General features: G+C 29.6%; 2 protein-coding genes across 2 annotated transcripts in view; one reads left to right on the forward strand and one right to left on the reverse strand.

Annotated features, from left to right (window-relative positions):
- The window catches only part of LOC131841852 (uncharacterized), a 50,301-nt gene extending 44,418 nt beyond the window's left edge, over positions 1-5,883 (reverse strand). Inside the window, exon 1 of the mRNA XM_059190207.1 lies at positions 5,783-5,883. Within this exon, the coding sequence (XP_059046190.1) occupies positions 5,783-5,836 (54 nt within the window). The 5' untranslated portion in view covers positions 5,837-5,883. The remainder of the gene's footprint in view (positions 1-5,782) is intronic.
- Positions 5,884-15,593: 9,710 nt separating this feature from the next.
- On the forward strand, positions 15,594-20,182 carry LOC131841865 (trypsin epsilon-like). Its single transcript, XM_059190228.1, has 5 exons — positions 15,594-15,814; positions 16,651-16,741; positions 17,418-17,522; positions 18,444-18,569; positions 19,997-20,182. The coding sequence occupies exons 1-5, from the start codon at positions 15,594-15,596 to the stop codon at positions 20,129-20,131; spliced, it is 678 nt and encodes a 225-aa protein (XP_059046211.1). The 3' UTR covers positions 20,132-20,182.
- The last annotated feature ends 1,075 nt before the right edge of the window (positions 20,183-21,257 follow it).

Raw genomic sequence — 21,257 nt, forward strand, 5'->3', positions numbered from 1 at the left:
TAATATCAAAATTAGGCATGAATATTGGAATTTTGTATATATTAGTTGTAACACGGTATAACCATATAAGTTAAACTCGACTTGTAACAAAATATCAAACAATTAGTAATGTTCAATATTTGTCTGACATACAGAGACAGTAATCGTACATTCAGTACGAAAAATGAAACCACCCGGTGTGACTCCCCAGAGATCTCAATCTTAATTACAGAAATTTATTTCTTAGAATTTCTCAGACGGGTTTTAGGTGACATGCTATATTAATTTTGTTAATGAACCAATAATTCAAGAATATAATATACTGATGTATATATATGTATAACATAGAAATCCCTTTCTATTTCGTAAATCTAGTCCCTTACGTGTTCTCCAATTTATTATTTATTACGAAATCCATGGTACATTATTCTTATTATGAAACTACAATGTATAATTTTACTCTCTACTGTTTTCTTGAAGCTTGAAAGCCTGTTACACTAAATTGAAACTCGTTTTATGTGACCTGCTTTAATACTGTACATATAATACAGGAGCAGTGGAGCAGTACAAATGCAATATGTCACCACTGCTTTTCCTCCAAAAGAATATTATATCAGGCAATAAAATCCCCACGCAGGGTAATAGCAAGCATGTAATGTATCCCTTATGAGTGAGTGCGATAGAGTATTTTTATGCATGTTCAGAAAAAGCTTACAAGGAGGACATTAACAAGTTGTTATAATGATGTCGGTTAAGTAACAGATGATTATGTTATACTGCAATAATACCCATATCTGTATTTAAAATATACGCTACATATATCTTTTATGTACCAAAAACCGTGGCGCAAGAGTAGATACTACATGATTCACCAAAAGTGGGATACTTCTGGTGATTAGAATAGAATAGAAAATGCTTTATTCAAATAAACTTGATTTAGGTTCTTTTGAATAGTCATAGTCATCCTTGTTTAATCTACTGCATTCGGAAAGCTGTCTTATTACAAGAAGAACGTGCAAGAAACTTACGTAGTGCTCTTTTAAATAACCTTTGTAACATTTTTAAGTCATAACGTATGAATACAGACTACCAGAGTTGTTAACCCTTAATATAACAAAATAGTAATAATAGTCAATATAAACAAAGGTTAATTCGCGTGACCGATCCACCATTACTTATATTATACTTATGAACTACGATAATATAACTATATATGTATATAAGTACATATAATTTAAAATTTATTCTTCTTTTGATATTATATTTTATTTCTACATATTTATAAACGCTAAACAGAAACAGTGATCGCCCATGTTCACCATAGGTTAAGTTCTATAATCAATCTGCACTAAACGATCATATTTCATCATTAATTTCTTTTATCAACGACGACTTGCAAACTATCCTATGCTTAATAACTATATAGGTACTTAAGATACTTATAAATTGGGGTTTTCGTGTATTACATCATCGGTGCCTTACAATCGTAATGGATTGGTGATTAATGACCATTTTATTAGAATTCAACGAAGAATTTCTTTTTCACTATGTACTATTTGTTTTATAAAAATCCTTCATGATCCAAAATGACTGCTACTTTTATTACCACAATATTTTGTACAAACCAATACTTTAAACAGAATTAGTATTCGGTGGCAGTTTGAGTCACGCAGCGAAGTTCAAGTAGACAGCAAAAACATGCTGTTCCCGATAACTTAATTAACGAGAACGCTTCAAGTCTTATAACTTTGTAAATCAAACAATTGTTATTAGACTTTGTTAAAACGTCAAACACTATTGAGCTCATCAGAAACTTTTCATTAATAAAATATTTATTTTAATATTATTAAAATATATGGTAAGCGTTTTTGTTTGGAATTTAAAACAAAATTTTAAACATCAACATAAATACTGATATCATAAACATTAGCGTAGGGCATAGCAGAAAAAAACAAGAAAATAAAATGGACGAAACCACATAAATAGGAATCATCCGAACAGCTAGTTCAGATGACAGATACATGAAGAACGCTCATTTTAGATTTCAAGTTCAATCATGATATTATTAAGTCATGTGATTTGATCACGTGTATCGTAAATTAGTAAAATATCTATCCCTATGGCGTTCTTTACTATAAAAAAGACGAGTATGTAGTTTTTAAAAATCAGAAATAAATATGAATTAATCGCAAGTACATTTATTAATCATCTATAATAGACATATAATTGAAAGTAAAGTAAATAAAAGTGTATTAAATCTTAATAAAAGAAACTGAAAATAATGAGGCATATTCATAAATAAAAATAATACAACAGACAACAATAATTTTATAACAATATATAGTACATATCTGTGTAAATAAACTGAGTAAGCCATTATGACTTTAATATTACTCATTATTAAAATGGTACTTTCAGTAACCGTTACTGCAAAATGTACTTAAAGTTAGAAGGAGTTTAATAGATTTTACTTTGTTGCACGATGTGAATTTCATTTCAGTTGTTACTATATAGTTTAGGTAGTTAAGAAGCTTATAATTTGAACCCACTAAACATAATTAGTCGTATGTAATGTTGCGCTGTCGAAATTAACCCCTGAGGTAAGACAGCTAATACTGGAGTTAGAATTAGTCATCTGACATTACATACCATTTAGTATACGTTTATATTTGATGAAGGAATATATGGCTTCGTGTATACATAATTATAGTAGCTGCTAGTATCTTCGGAACGTTGCCTAAAGGGACCCCTTTTAATAATATATTTTAGTCATATCAAATTAATTTACTGACATTATTCCATGAGCATAACATATTTGAAAAGAGTTATGATTCATTTTCATAGATTTCAAAGTTTTTTCTGTATATTTACCAATTGTGTATCAATTTTGTAGATTATATTTGCAATTGATAGGCTATATATACATACATATAATTTTATACTAATTTAGTATTGATTTAAATTTGCTGAGATATAAAATTTTGAATTACTAATTACTAAGAAATTAGGTCCTTCTAGTATTAGAATCAAATCTGATTAGTAAGTAACTTGCATTACTTAAATTATTATAATGCAAGGGACTGAATTACATGGTATAAGTCAATATTTCACTGTAAATAGATAGTGAAATATTAGGATAAAAGTATGTTATAATATTTAACCGTGCAATTTTACCCACGTAGAATCTAACTATAAGATTTAAATAATTCCCGATTTACTAAATAAAACTAACAAATTTTAGCTTTCTACTTTTTATGTTGGAAAATATAGAGACAATTTTGTGCACCAATATTTTTGCTTTATTTTTCACGCAGTACTGTTATTTTTAGTAGCGTAATGAAAGAATCCACAAAGTGGGCTACGGGCAAACGTTTCAACTATAAAATGTGCTGCAGTGTTTCAACCATACGTCATTGTTGTAGATAATATTGATACAAAGAAACAGAAAAATATATGTATAAAATGACATATTTTCCAGTGGCAACAACTAAATGCATACAACTATATGATCAACATTAAAATACATATCAAATTAAACTTTATTAAATAATACTTGGCAAATCGGCTTTTCCCATACTCATTTCTCTTCTTCTTACCTACTCATAACTTTGCAAGTCTTGAATATATTATAATAACTAAATAAATAAACAGAAAAGAATTTCCCAAAGTGGTGCAAACGTTCCGGTATTTACTTTCCTCGTAACAAAATCCATTCTCTATCACTATTTATAATACTAGTGTAGATAATAACATAAAATACATAGAAAATAATTATCAGATTTAGATACTTCAATTCTATAAAGATGCGGCAATTCGATCGTATGAAAGTACTTTCACACAAACCTATTTATAATAATAAAAGAAACTTGAATACAAGTAAGTATTTATGTTACAGCTGAGCAGTGTAACATGATTGGCTATCTAGAAGAGCGATGTATGTACTATTCATGACTTATTATAACTTTTTGCCGATATCTTTATTTTTACTTTATATATAGGTATAATAAAATTGTTTATATGTTTTATCTTTTAAAATTGCATTCTAATTGCTCTCGTTGTATTTAAGAACACTATATGTGTTAAAGTTTCACTTAAATACGACGAGAGCAATTAGAATGCAATTTTCATAGAATAACCACTATGAATAGGATAATGATGTTGTCATTATTTTTTAATTGCCGAAAGTATATTACTTTTATCGAACTTATCTTTTGTGAGATCCCGATATTGTCTAGTTTATTGTAATGTTAAATATACCGACAACAATTAATACAATAATTTTCCTACTAGCTGTTACCAGCGACTTCGTTTGTTTTTTTAGATAAAAGATAATCTGTCTTCGCTACCGTCATATCAATTTGTATTAAGATCAGTGCAGCTGTTTAGTGGTGAAAAACGGTACCATTTACAATTCTATTTTTATTCTTAGTTTTATTTGGGGACTTTTATCATAATAGGATATTGCCAGTCTTCGTATCTTTTCACGATATTAGTAAGGTTTAAAAAAAATTATAATACCTAATTAAACATTAATCAAGATCGAAATGCTGCTTTATCTTTATAATAACAGAATAAAAAAGATACTCCACTACTGAAACCTCAAAGAAATATGAAGAAAAACTATTCATAAATTGTTCTAATAAAAACATGTTATCGTTCCGATCCCGTAAGATTATTAGATCTCGAGGAACTCTATGAATATTAACAATCTCATCTAACTAGCAATATCAGAGAAATGAAAAGACTTTTCTTGGAAGCCACTAATTTATGAACTCTCACATCTATTTATATTTCACGTGGTTTTGTAATTATTCTGCGGTAGTCCAATTTTCATAAGGTTTTAATAGCTTTTAATTAAATTTTCTTTATAGGTTTTTCAATCTAAGCGCCATTCCGAATGAATTCTTATTTAATATTTAAAAATATATTCTTTTTATCTTTTAATTTTAACGATGATTACTTTCACCAATAGAAGATTATTAGGTTTTAATATAGTATAAATAAGGATGTAAGTAAAAGCTATATTCAAAACTCTTTTTAATATAAACTCTTTTAATTAATAATGAATTGGTCTGGTATTTTTATATAAGTTCTACGATTACAAAATTAATCATTTTTATTTGTTACAAATAATTATAAAATAACTATAATTTTTATACAGAACTCATTAACTAACTTTAAACTAAAGTGGCGACATTCAACCAACTAACAACAGTATCTATCTAATCTTACGCATCAATCAATCATAGCATCAAATTTTCATTCTTTCTCTTTTGTGGGTTAATATTGGAAATATGTACATTTATTATTACGAGGGTCTAGATAAGTACGGATAACGTGTATGCGTAATAATATACTGCATTGATTTTCATAAATTACTTTCAGCTCAGCGATGATGAGTCACTTAGGATTATACAATATTTGAATCTACAATATATAAAAAAAAGACTTTTATTCTATATTTAAAACGGTCAATTATTTATAACAACCCTTATTTTATTTAATCAAAAAAACACTTCTTACAATTTTTTTATTACATAGTATTTATATTGTTATGCATAGTAATATTTTTATTACATATCGGTATGTAATAAAAATATTTTAGAATATATTCAAACTTTTAAAAAGTTTTCACATTAAAAGCGTAGAGAAAAGAAAACTAGTTGAAACAAAAACTTCAACTCGAGCGTAACTGCTTTATGCGGCATAACCACTTCACATTAGTAAACTTTCGAACTAAATCGTTGTTTCCCTAATAAAGGCACGACAACATAACACCAAAGTGGAAACTGAAATTTCTTACCGCTCGTCCTTGGGTAGAGGCGAACAGCGCGAAAAGAGCGAGCGTGCACAACATTACGAGGCCGTAGCTTCTCGTAGCCGACCGTAGCCGACCGTAGCTTCCCGCCGCGGTGTCGTGACTGCCGCAAAAGCTCGCGAAGTGTTGCCAACAACGATTAAATAAGTCCACTGACTGGACCTTACTAAAGTTACCAAATTTTTGAACAAATAAGCAGGCATATTTTCGTTATTGTAATAGTTTATTTGTTTGCCTGTTTTGGCGGTTTATCGAATTCAATTATCGGATCTAATTTTGCGATAAGGAATACATTTGATAATTGTTGCAAAATATTTTTTTTACTATATAGTTTAATGATATAGCATAACTAAAATAATAACCATTATAACATTCATTTTTTGCCTGTAAAATAATTACAAACATATCCTATTGGACAATAATAATTATTAAATAGGATTATAAAATAGTATTTTAATATGTAATAATTATTTATTTATGATTCGCTATCAGTAATATTTACTAGTCAGAAGAAAGAAAGTTTACCTACCAAATCAACCAAAGGGATAAATCTGTCAACTTTAGTGGTGAAACCACTGAGGTAGTAACACTGAGCTCGCGTGCCACGCGCCATCGCCTTCCGACCTCAATGCTCGGACCTCCGTCGTACATTATGTAAACAAAGTATTTGACAATAACATGGAAGTAACGATCGACCTTTTTGTTTGAACTGAAATTTGTTTATGTAAGGTCAAGGGGAATTTTTTTCCGACCTCGCATCGTCATCACTTTAATTATCTCTGTGAATAAGTAATGAGCTACTTTCAAATAACACTTCAATTGATACGACGTTATAGAATTTGATTTGATTTATTTAAACCGAAATGGTTCTACTAATTCAGTCCATTACTTAGATTAGAATTTAAATATTCAACCATGTTCAAAATAAGGACGCCCTCAATACTATATTACTTTTACATGAGTAATATAATTATACATATATATGTGACATGTGTACTGTGATTACTTTTTAACTTCAAATGTGATAATATCCAAACAAGAATTATTTATGCAGATGAAAAATAAAACTTGTCTAAATCCTTTCTAAAATATATTTTCTAAGTTATAACTAATTATATAAATTATATCCTTAAATATAATATTGTAACATTGTTTAATATTAAGTATAATTTAAAATAACAATATGATTTTGAATGTATAAAATTTCGCAATCGAATTTCGAATTCGAATGTAACAAATTTTAGTTTCATTCCAAACCACCTCGGGCTGTGGCTTGTCATGAAATATGGAAAATGTACATATATATCTAAAGTCTATTCCTATATTTGTCTCTAAACCTTAATTTGCTACAAAGCGGCCAATCTGGCAGTAAAATTACCAAATATTATAATAAGTTATACATATATATTATACATTTTAAAAAGTTTAGGAATACTCGAGTAGTGAGGGATGTTTATGGTGTTGGACCATGACGACTACTTCCCATTAGGTGTTACAGACACTGCCTTACCATCACGACTTTTGGTCAAATAGAACGCTAGCTAGTTTTCCTTAGCTAGCTAAGCGTTCTGCTTCGTTTCCTAGCTAGTTAATTTATTAATTTACCACGACGACTGTACTATCAAAATTGTTAAAAATTAAATCAGTTCGTGCTTTCCTTGAAAATGTATTGCTTCATACAATATTAAATTAAACCGCGGTGCCACGTAAAATAACCCATGTAAAACAAGTCTGGGAAACGGTTGTCGATGGATAATACGTTACCTTTGAAATATTCAACGCGAAAAGTAGGTTATACCCGACTTTTCTACAAAGAACGGATCCCAAGCGACAGAGGCCCTACCTGGGCACGTGTAAAGTTACAGTAGTATACCGGACGCTGATTAAAAAGGACAGATCAAAGGGAACTTGTTTTACGTGTAAAATATAGCACTCTATATTTATTTTTCCACGCAGTTTAGAAATTAAATGTAATATCTATAGATTTACTACAGATAATAAATAGACATCATGGTAAAGACCATAGAGTAAAGATGTACATTTATTATCTATAGTAATGGCCTATTATGAGTATTGTTGATTATAAACAAATATCGTAGAACTGAGACTTTTGTGTATTCGTATATAAGTACTTCTAAAAACAAATTATAACGTGCAAATACTTGCCTGTCAATATTTATAATAGATAGTAGCTATAGTTTTATAATCATGTATTAATGTTGTATAGCATCTAAAAATATTCACAATTTACTTAAGACACCTGGCAATTTCGTATAAAAGTATAAAAATTATATTTTACTTCAATTATACCTATCCACTTTTCAATTAAAAACAAAATCAACAACCTTGATAAAATTTAGTTATAAGTTTAAATGAGAGATTTGGAGGTATTGCGTTGGAAATATTTTAATACGTTTACATCACACTACGCTCCCACCACTTCCAAACTTAAAATTGCGATAAATTTATAATTGGATGTATTTTATTAATTTAGAAAACAAGTAATTTAAAGTATTACATGTTTCTAGAATGATAACAAAACAAATTAAAATATTAATGATAAAATAATATAAAAATACACGTCTACAGTATCATAATTTTATGTATCTCTATATAATCTAAATAAGAATGAAGACGTTTAAAGCTCTCATGATATAAAGTTTTGCGGTTGAGTGCCGCTTGATCTGAGTGAGACATTTGGAGTGCAAACCGACAGCAAACCGACTTTATTTATTTTTTTATTTTTCGGAAAATTCTTAAATAACTTTTATAAGTATTACACTACTATCTACTTCTTTATTACCCATATTATGCATAGATTACTTTATTTAAAGTTTTGACTTTGTTATAGTAATTTATTCGTATAGGATACCTTTTGTATATTTAAGTCAGTTGAATCTTTTATCAACTTTCATTATAAATTCTAATTCTAATTCAAAAATCATGTATTCATGTAAGTCATTCTAGCCGTTTATGAACGTCAAAGTTTTATATTATAATTTTGTCCCTACCTATTATAATTTTATTTGTAATAGTTTTATATACGGCTATTTAGTCTACATACCTAATTACGCAATGAAATATAGAGAGAATTATTCTGCATCAAGAGCAATACATTATACGTATATAATCGTACTCTACACATTTCATTATAAATGTAATAGTCAATTTATGCCAGGCTTAATCGAGTGCAGCAGTTAGTAATTAATATAGATCGTGTTCCGACATAATCCCGGGAGAGATGGAAGGAAGAAGGGCATCACAGAGAACTTTCCAGCCTTAGCTCTTATAATCTTGTAGTCTCAGTTCAAAGCAGGTCGATACTAATAAACTACACTGAGTGATTTATAGGTAGGGGAGCGGGGGGCACATTGTTACAATTTTTAGATAAATGTTAATATGACAAAAGCTATGAAACAAATTATACATTGGATTACTTGCAAAGTTAGTATGTCTATTTAGCTATTAAAATATGACTGAAAATTTATTAAAATGTATGTAATTTTTTCACGATGGGAAATTTAACTAAACAAGTCGATTGTAACATCTTACCCCCCAATTGGGGCTAGTTGTTACATCATCGGGGCACGATGTTACGGTAGATAAATAAACACAATCATTCATTATACATATTTTTTTATTATTATTTAGAAACATAAACAATAGACATCATTTTAAACAGTCTTGTAACATTTAAAACCAGGAAACCAGTCCTGCCCAGCCATATTATTTTTATACCAACTGGGGGAAATATTTTTTAAATCGAGTTTTATAGAAATAGAAATAATCTTTATTCAAATAAACTCATTACAAGCACTTTTGAATAGTCATATTTTGATTCTACCACTCATTCGGAATGCAGATTCATCACAAGAAGAATGAGCAACAAACTTTTTAATAGATGTTTTTATATAAATAATTACAGTATAACACGCACTCATTATTAGTGTAATTAGATAATATTGTCAGTGCTATGGATTTGAAGTTTTTCTATAAAAACATTATTATCATTAACGAATTCTTCAATTTTATAGTAAGCTTAAGCGTAGTTGTTACATGTAACAACTTACCCCAAAAAATTGTAACTACTTGCCCCATGATACGTTTTTTAATATAAATTGAAGTCATCATTAATGTATATCAATATCAGAATAAAATAATATTGCAATTTCAAGGTAGATATGTAATGAACGTTCAAGGTTAAAAATTTTGAGGAAATAAAAGATATAGACATCAGGAATCAAAAATTTCGTAAAAGATTTTTTTACTTACTTGGTTGAAATCGAGACACATGCACACAACCTAGCTCCTTGGCGCTTGGCGGGTCATTGATAGTTTTTATCTAGTGCACGACGTTATAAGAACACAAATGAGTCAAATTATATCCATCAAAGAGTTTAAAATCCCGGTAAAAACGCGTGTAACAACGTGCCCCCCGCTCCCCTACATACATACATTTTTTACATGTATACATATAAATAAAATTGGTGTGTCTGATTGTAATATTGAAATAACCGTTTTTTAGTATATGTATATGAATACAAATACGGTACATACACCAAAATAACATTTTTTACTATTTTTGTCTATCTGTCTGTTCATTCCTGGTAAACTCTGGTAATAAAGTTAAATTCCACGCCGACGAAATCGCGGGTGCAACTACTACATAATAAAATATAAGTGTTCGAGGTGTGTTCATAAAAATATATTCAAGGATATTTTATTGAGGATTGCATCAACGTATTAGAACCCAGAATAGTGAATATTACTAGATGTAGTACATCCTGATATGTAATTTTTATTATCAAATTAAAACTTGAATATAACAAGATTTAATACTAAGATATTTATGCAATTACTTTGTTCACGGAAATTACATCGTAACGTAGATAGGTATATCGTCTCTGCAATGACATCAAGTGTAATGATTGTAATATAGAAAATCAAAGGAAGCGTCTGAGGAAACAGTAATAACTTACCAACATGACAGACTTGGAACTTCAAACACCGCATGTTTGGAATGTCAAATACGAAAAAATATTACCAAATTTACATTTACTTTTCCGTACAAAGATAACTCACAATTTAAAATGTGTAAATACATATTCATTTTCAAAGCATGCTTTCAGAAAATTAACAAATTATTTATTAATATTATAACTAATACACTATACACTAAAATATATAAAAAAATATGCACTATGTAAGAAAATGTGTAGGCGGCTATATTGCTTAAATATTATTTTACAGATAACTTAGACATGTCATCGTATGCGTAAATACACATTCGATTAGAACATTATTTTTCAAGTCGGTTATATAGGGAAAATCAGATTTACATCTACAGTGTCTACAAAAATTTGTGATACCTACAATATATGTATATATGTAAATATGGAGTTTTACCTACGTGCCGAGTATCCCGCATGTCACATTGTTGAAAAAGGCGGAGGGTCTCATTTTCTAGGATTTGCTGACAAGTGTAACTCGAAGGTGAGAGGGCGTGCGTGCGAGGTTGATATCCCTGATTTTGAAAAACCACAGACAAACTGTCTCAAACACGAAACCGTAAAAGTAAATATTCAGAGAACATTTTACCAATATCTAAACTAATATTATAAAGAGGTAGAGAGGATTTTGTCGAGAGGAAAGTAAACTCTTGAGCCACTACACTGATTTGTGAAATACTTTTATTATTCATATGTTATTTATATGTTATGTGTATATATAAAACTCACAATGGTAGGTTAGACCAAGCATCAAGTAGAACCTGGTGTACACACCAGGTTAATTAATAATTTTTTGACTTCTCTAGTGTACCATAAAAAATAATTTATTCAATTCATATAATACTTATAATAGAACGATTTCCACATGTTACTACCTATAAATGTAAGGTGGGTTAAACTGTGAGAAGCCATGCTCCTGGTAAGGCTAATTATTAAAAAGGTGACTTATTAATAACAGGCCTTACAATGATTAAATTGTATTGTTTTTATTGCGTTTTAAAAGAGAACTCTGTTTTACAACTGTTTCATAGAGTATTGTAAAACTCCACTGCTCTGTTACTTGTAAAATCAGAAGCGACCGTCAGCTTGATATTGCTTCATTTCTGTATATAATTTATGAAAACAAATAGAAAATCCGTGTTATTCTGAGAATATGAAAACATTTACAAGAAAATAACACCTTAAGTGCAAAAATATGTCAGGATATGGGTAATATGTGTATATAGGTACTGAAAAGATTTTTTTCTCGCTCTTGGGTCATTACTAAGCCTATAACATCGACAATAAAGCGACAAAAGCTGTACCCGGGGATATGATTCTCAGGGATAATAATAAAAGTTTAAAGTTATGACAATTTTTATTTCAGTGTGCAGGGTCTGGAGATAAGAATGAATTCTCTTTGACTTTGCGCACTCATCCATTTCACCAGCTTAGGGATGAAAATTTATGAGCGCTCAAAAAGTTTCAACTAAATTTAGGAGCGGACTTAAATTTTTAATTTCAAGGTTGCCGATCGTTTTCCAGATTTATTGTGCTGTAACCTTTTTATTTAGTCCCTTGTCGGACTCTTTCATAATTTATCCGGAGAATACTTTTAAATAGTCAGTTTCTGAACCACTTTTTAATTATTAAAAGGTAGGTATAATAAATTACGCAATAATGTAATACAAATAAGAATATTTTTTTTTATTATAAATAATAAAAACGTACTTAGAGGTTTATATTCAGTTGCGTATTTGTACATAGACGCTAATTAGATACCCGATGATAGGTTATTAAATGGCATATTGTTATCTGAAATATCTGAGAATATAACAAAACTTATGAACACCCGTGAAATCCGAGACGTACTAACACTTTGATTGGGTGTTAAAATCTTAAATCATAGTACTCGGTAATTTTACTGCTATCTCGCTCCTTTCAAAGCGGAATACAGAGTGCAAGCTCCTTGGCGGCAGAATTAATAGGTCATTTAGTATGTATAGTATATTATTTTAAATTACTGTTGATAGTGTTACGATCCACTGAATAAGCAACCCAACAAAGATGAATCAAATACAGATATTTATCTTTTATCTAGTATACACTTTAGCATTAAAGCCAAAAAGGATATCCTTAGAAATCTCTTTCGGCTTGTTACACGATAAAATCCCACATCGAAACTTCAGCTTCCGTCAGGCCAAACGTGTTTCACTCTACAATACGCGAACTGAATTTTACCATTGAAGTGCCCCGATTGTTTGTTTTCACTTAGCATTTGAAGCTGTGTTATAAAATATGAGTTGACTATAAGTATCACAGATTTTAAGGCAACAATATATATATACTTGAATTAACTATATATTACGGGCAATATATATTGCCCGTAGAGTATAATATATAGTTAATTCAAGTGGGTGTATTTTTCATTTAGTTATAAATTCAGACATTAATATTTTAGCAACAAAGCCAAGTAGCACAAGTAGCTACATATTTAGTATGTATACATAATGGCGGTTTAGGCAGTATTGATTTTGAGTACCAATTCATTATCAAATTTAATATGCAGGTTTTAATTTGTTTGCATATTTGCTCTAATGAGGCGATGCATATATATTGTATTGTATATATATATTGTATGTATATATATATATATACATATATGACATAAGAGGCATAACACCTAAGTTCTCTGGAATGGCAATTCCCAAATGTCACACGATAACATGATGTTCGTGGTATTGTTCATTTACAGAAGCAACAGTTAGCACTAACTATCAGATGGGCTGTCATCTGTTTTGCATAAACAAATTACATAAAAAATATTAAAATGAACTAAATTCATCAGAAAATTCGATCGAGTAACAAAAATAGTACAGAAGCATATTTGTTCATTCATTTTATTGGCTTTCAAAATTCTGCGTACAAACGAATAATTTTACACAAAGCAACACTCGCTACAAAAATGCAAATACCTTCATCAAAATCGGCGACTCGACCAGCGTGGCACGATTGAGAGTTACAAGTACGAAATCCTTTTATCGCTTTTATAACAGTCGCTTTGTTTATCGCAGTCGACTTTATTACTTCGCGTCCATATTTCACGAGTACAAGAACCGCCGCTCTATAAAATATTCTCTGAAAGGGCACCCCTGAATGAAATTAAAATTCATACAGAAGCGAGATGATTGGGTGAGTACGAAATATTTCGTTAATCGTTCGTAGTGATATAGGTAAGAACCCACATTCACGAATGAATATTAAAATACGCTGTTGTAATATAGATCTATCTACAGAACATTCTCTGTTCTGTAGATGTAGGTACCTCTACATTTATACACGTATCCACTATACGTGTATAAATGTTCTCTTTTTAGTGTTCCGTACGGTGCGGATTTGAAAAAGAATACTACACAGAGAATATGTAGCACTTTTTTTCCTATTTCTATTTAACACTATTTTTGAATCATCATGAAAGGTACTTCACAATGAAACTTTGCTATACGTTTGCTTAATCATATTAATCTTTACCGTCTATTAGATAGGTGTTATATTACCTCATATTGTAATGAATTCTTACATAGAAATATATAAACTTTTATATGTATTATATAAACAGGATTATGAGCTCTTTTGAGACTAATATAATTCCATAAATAATAGTATATCAATCTCGCACACGTCACATTAGTTCTAAATTCTAGTCAAAGTCAATAGAAAATATAGTATGGTCATGAGATAAAAAAGGCTCACGACGTATCATGATCAGATTCAAATATTTATATATGTGTATACCTACAAACCTACAAATACATACCTTACATACCTACAAATATACATATATATGTATATTTGTAAAAATAAATGTTATTAAGGTATAACATTTATTAAGTATTTTTCCAAAGTCTTCTGCGTAGGTATTTCAGCCATTAAACTTGGTTTGTAAGCTGTGTTTCGGTTCGAGCACATGTAGAATTTGGCGTTCACATAATATAAAAAAAATACCTCATAAATAAATAAAATTATTAAGAGCCCTCGCTGTGCGAATCCGACTCGCACTTGTCGGTTTTATTTTAATCTAAGAAAATATTCATAGAGACCCGCTCATTTCAGGCGAACGAGCGGGTGGGTAACTTACCTACATTATTATAACCACACGTGTTCCGCGACACAACCATAGTCGCGGTGCCGAGACTGATTCCTATTCCTCATTCTATATATATTTTGTACAGGAAGTCTCTTGACGTTTTTATTTATAACTTATTGCTATTTTTGTATATTACTTTTATCAAAACTGGGACGGTACTTTGACTTTACTATTTCGATTTCTACTTTCAGCACAAATAGCAATATCAGTATATATACTGATATTGTATTTGACTTAGAGCACAGATCACTGCAAATACATAATACATGGAATATAATTTATAGATCAAGAAACAAAGTTTTGCTGTATAAATGAATATTTGAACAAAGAGACGCAAAAGAATCAGTATTTTACCTGGTTATCTAATTCTGTTATTTTAATGCACTAGTTACAATTATTACTTCATCATATAAGATATGTAATTTGGTTAAGGATATAAAATAACCGGTATAATCATTGATATTAAATACTATTATGGGAATATAAGTAGTCATTATTAAAACCCATAATAGTATATGTGATGAGACTAGACAATAATAAACGACATATCTCATTCTATAGATTTAAATATATTTAACGACTTATTATTTGCAGGTATACAATTATAATTTTTTTACACACTGTTTATTACGTGTATTCCTATCGGTACCTGCCGGAAATTATGTCAGGGACGTACTCTAATAGTGACAATAACATAAACAACAAACAAATTACCAGCATTAATAATGTACCACACCATGCTCTGATAATCTACAATAGCCTTTACTGTTCTGGCACCTTAATACACAGTAAGATTGTGCTAACTACTGCGAGTTGTTTCCGGAAACGAAAGGAAAATCCTTGCTTTGTAAAAGTTGGCTCCAATACCGTAATTGGTCAAGGGTGAGTATTTTATATGTTACAAATACATATAATATACATCATACTAATACGATATTACTTAATTATAGTATTCATACATATTATTCTACCATGCGTGTGGGTGATAGAATGGATGGATGTATACGTGATATTAATTAATCAAACAATGGATAGAAAATGGTAAATAATTATAATGGAGCTACACACAGTAACAAGGCAAAAAGTCACAATAAAAAATATAACAAAAGGAAAAACTAAAGAAAATACATTCAAAATTGGTACAAAACAAATATATAATACAATACACAATGCGGACTATGTATAACTCTATTGATATTATATAATATACTCTTAACTGTAGTTATCTTATATCACAGTGGTGGCAATCAGGCATACGATACATCAAATAGTAAACTATTTCCGTAATATATGAACACCTAAAATTCCAGGGATATTACAAGTTACCGGTTCTTAAAAAACCTTAACGTAGTGTATATTAAAATAGTTTTTCCATTTTATTATACCTTATATTAAGGCTTGCTACGCCTATAAACCCCATGCTGGAATCTCTAGAGAAAATCTCGGCAAATAATTTTGTGTAGACCTTCAATACTCGTTATGGTAAGTTAAACCAGCTGAACTTTGTAACTATAACTAACAATCATGTGTATCTTCAATTTGTAACTGTAATATTGTACCTACCTAATATTGTATACAATACAATATTAGGTAGGTACAATATTACAGTTACAATATAGGTAGGTACTATCAATATCACAATCGGATTTAAACATAAAATATTCACAAAATATTTACATGTAAATGCATAATAGCATAATAAATTGAATTATTTTCAGACAAGTTATATCTGTTGTTGAAATAAAGAATCATGAGTATTTTGGGTGCAGTAACAGCATGGATAATGATATTGCTATATTGGTTTTGCAAGTAGGTAAGAAGGAAATATGTAATTAAAAGAATAGGATACAATGTAAGTAATCTACGTATACTAGAATAAAAACTTACTATTAAACATTTTAAGAATACCTAGTCATTTTATAATTCTATCTTTACATTCTGAATGCAGATCTACCGAGAACAATGAGTAATAACTTTGCTGTTTTTTATTTGAACGTAAATTATATTAACATAAATGATATTTAATATACTTTTATGATTTTCTATGAATATAATTTAGCTCTATATTCTCAAGTAAGTCATAGGATTCTAGAAATAATATAAAACATACCGACATGACTGATATAACAGTTGGGCAGTCAGAGTAATTGTCAACTTTCGATATTGTGGTGAACGCAACACTTGACATTTAGTGAGTTATATTTGAATCCAACGTGGCAGAGAGCAAAAGCTTTAAGAATCGTTTTAGTCCGGTGTTTTTCTTTAACGGAGAGTTAATCAGAAATGTAAATTGATACAGTTTTTTTCATTGCAGCTAGATCAATCTCTTAGGTGTCAAACCGGATAGAAAATCACTATGCCACGATGCTTTCAAATAATAAATCTTAAATATGAATCACTGTTAGGAATAAATACAACATTTTAAATTTATAATATTAAAGTTTATATTATAATTATGTTTATTGCTTTGAAAATATCTTTTTAGAAGAATGTAGAATTTGGAGAAAACGTCAAAAAGACAATTCTTGTAGAGCCCGATGTAGCGCTACGAGTTGGCATTCCAATTGAAGTTTCAGGCTGGGGTAGTGTGGTAAGATATTGTTAAAGTAATTTATATGGATGATGTTGAAATGGTCTCTTGAACTATTAATGAATAACGGTGACAGATAAATAAATGAGGACAAAATCAACTCACTTAATCCATCATGGCTTATTTACAGATAGGGAAGAAGATAACTTAATAATATTGGATTCCCTTTATTTTAGAAAATATTCTGTCCTTATGGTATGTCATGACATATGTCGAATCAGAACGTTCTATATTTAAAGTTTAAATTTTAATATTATTTCAGTTAAAGACTATGGTCATTATCCTATTTATATATGTATATACATTATTTATATACATCATAATTGAATTCCTAATATGTTTTATCACCTACAAAAACCACCAAATATCACACATTCTCATTTTATTCCTCAGCAGTGCCCTCTAGTTTATATGATCTTCTTCATCTCCATACAATTCTGCTGATAAACAGATTGTAAAGCAATGAACGTAGCTGTTCAAAGTCTCAACCACAAAGTCTTCTAGTTGTCCCTAATATCGTACAGATGGCGCTTTTTCCTATTATTTAGTCGGAGTTAAATAATATGAAAAAATATATGAACATGTAACACAATTAACCTAATATCTTGTAGGCTAATCTAAGACTGCCAAGAGCATGTGCTGATCGATAGAAGAGTTAATTATATAATTATATATGTACCTTTAATAGACGAGTAAGGAGAAAGAGTGGATTTGTAGTAGGGTAATATGGACTTTAGTGGTCCCATAACTAGAAACGTACATGTCAAGTCGACTTCCACATGGCCCTCCCTAGAAACTATCGTGGTTAATTCCTGTTGTATTTGTCACAACCATGGCACTGTAGGACATACAGATTAAGTATGGTGTTAATAATAATGTCACAAAAATTCATATACATTGATAAAAAAAATCCATTTACAGAATGTACCAACGAATCAAATGAACAAACTTCTGTTGTCTAAGATGGTTGTATTGGACAAAGCAGATTGTGTCAACTACTATGGCAGTATGATATCGTCATCAAACTTCTGCGCTAAATATCAATTCGTAAGTTATTTATTATATTATTAATATAATGATATATTTTCTTTACCAGGAAAAGACTTTGTACAAAGCATTTGAATTGCCATTTCTGTCATCTAATTCTAATGTCAAGTACCAAGTTCAAGAGAACTTATGTTATGGGTACTAAACAAGTGATATAAATACTTTTATAATATATTTTTTGTATATACGACCATAATATACAAATTAAAATACACAGACCGATTAAACAAGTATCGGCACACACACATCGAACCCACAGCCGTCAGAATCAAAGCAGTATGGACATTAAAGCATATAGGCGGTTACCACTTTACTTTCCATCAAGTGAACAGTCATATTGTTTTGCCATTTTAGTGTACGTACTCATACTTTCACGACTGTATTCTCGGATAGGATAGTCAGAAGTGTTATCAACTGTCTACAAGGTGATTTAATGCAATATTTGACATACCTACCACTTTTAACTCAGTAGATTTGAATACAACGTGGCAGGGAGCGAGTCTTCTACATTGTCTATAATGAATTATTTGGTTGTTATCTATATTTCCATCACCGAAGAGATAGTCAGACATATATTTTGACATTCAAAGTTTATTAGTAACTCAAACGTAGTAGTCACGCACACTCAAACCGAAGGTCGTTTCTTAGAGTTAATATCTGGTTGGAGGACACTGGGTCACGTAAACTATAAATGACCCTCTTACTTCGACCAGTCGATTTGTAATTAGACGATTCATAAACGTGTTTTGAGTAATTATCCTTTGAAGGTATAACCTTGACATGTTACGAATAACCACGAAATGCATTTGCGTGTACGTAAACATACGTGTCAACACACAACAAGGCATCATAATTTTAGGAATATTTTAATATGTATACTTTTATAAATTAAAACACGTATTTAATTGGTTATCTAAAGAATACCTATATACTATACATGTATAGGTGCAGGTATAAAAGGATTTTAAATAAATGATTTAATTCTTTAGAAATAAATAAAGTTTACCATATTACGCTTCAATTAACTAAAAAGTCATAATATTTTACAAACTTTGGGATTTTTGATATATTGATTTCTGTATGTAAAATATGTACGAGACGTTAATAAAATTAAACTTTTTCTAACAAAATATTTCCTAAACAAAGTATTTAACTGTAAGTAAATTATTAAATTTATAAATCAATTATTATATATTTGAATTAGATATTTTTAAAGTAAAATATTACATATTTGTCTCCCATACAGATTTAAATTATACAATGTTAATTTTATACTCTATATAATTAGTAAATTGAGTAAACCTATATATTTTGTAAAATATTTCGTTGGTAGTTGGTTCGCTAGAAACAAAAACAATCTTTGCAAAGAGTCAGGCAATAATGTCAAAAGTGTTCCAGCTTTCTTACCATACACTACCATTTCCCAGGAGCGCCGTCTCAGCGACAATGGTGGTTCGGCCATGTATAGAAACTTTCTAGTAGGCATTCTGTCTTTCGGGGCTACAAACAAAAAAGAGCCATTTGTAGCTGTGTTTACGAATGTCTCGTATTTCCACAGGTAGGTAATATCGCAGATAACATGTAATATAGTGTAGCATTACATTAAAAATTAATTAGACTTTAAAGTGTCAGACCGGAATAAGCTATCAATATTCTTTTTAAAATCCGAGTAGGATTTAATTTAACTTAATAAAATAAATATTAAACTTTTTTTGTTCTGTAATTGGTGCAATAAAGAGTACAAATAAAAATAAATAAAATCATTGACAATATATGTCAATGATTGCTGATGATGATTGATGCTGAATCATCAAGTGTCATATAATTATAATCACAATACAATCACGTTATATACCTAACTAGCTACTCGCCCCGGCTTCAAACATGTGTACATGTATAATTATGTATATAAACCTTCCTTTTGAATAACTCTATCTATTAAAAAACCGCTTCAAAATCCGTTGCGTCTTTTTAAAGATTTAAGCATACATAGGGACAGACAGCAACAGCGACTTTATATTACACTATGTAACTAGCTACTCATTCCGGCTTCGCACGAGTGTACATGTATTATATATATAAACCTTCCTCTAGAATCACTCTATCTATTAAAAAGACCGCTTCAAAATGCGTTGCGTAGTTTTAAATATTTAAGCATACATAGAGACAGACCGCGACAGCGACTTTATTTTATACTATATAATGAAGGTGATGATGATTTAGTGATACGTCTGCTGATGTGTTATAACTACTTCGACATGTTTACACACAGTAAGTGTATATATAATTATATAGTAAAAGATTTGTAAAATATTTTTTTGCATTTCTTTGTTAAAGATTTTTGGTCAATTCTATGTGTATATAACACAAATCTAATATATCTTTAGATAGGTATATTCTATTTAAGTTTAGTATTATGTTTCTCTATAATTTTGTTTATATCACTTCTAAAATATATCTTCTTAGTCCGAAATTATTCTTATATTTGTATTTGCTATCTAATAAATACAAATCAATATCAAAAATTTAGAACAAGAACCTTTTTGATTGATGAATGGTACATATTTGAACCTAATACATTAAGACTGTTAAATTTACATTATTGATTCTCTGTTCGTATACTATTAAATATATTTTTATATTCACAGGTGGATCATGATCAACATTCACCAGTTACTAAAGAAATAT

The sequence above is a fragment of the Achroia grisella genome, unplaced genomic scaffold (genome assembly GCF_030625045.1).
Source record: "Achroia grisella isolate CSIRO2021 unplaced genomic scaffold, CSIRO_AGI_Agris_v1 utg1971, whole genome shotgun sequence".
In the NCBI taxonomy this organism is placed as follows: domain Eukaryota; kingdom Metazoa; phylum Arthropoda; class Insecta; order Lepidoptera; family Pyralidae; genus Achroia; species Achroia grisella.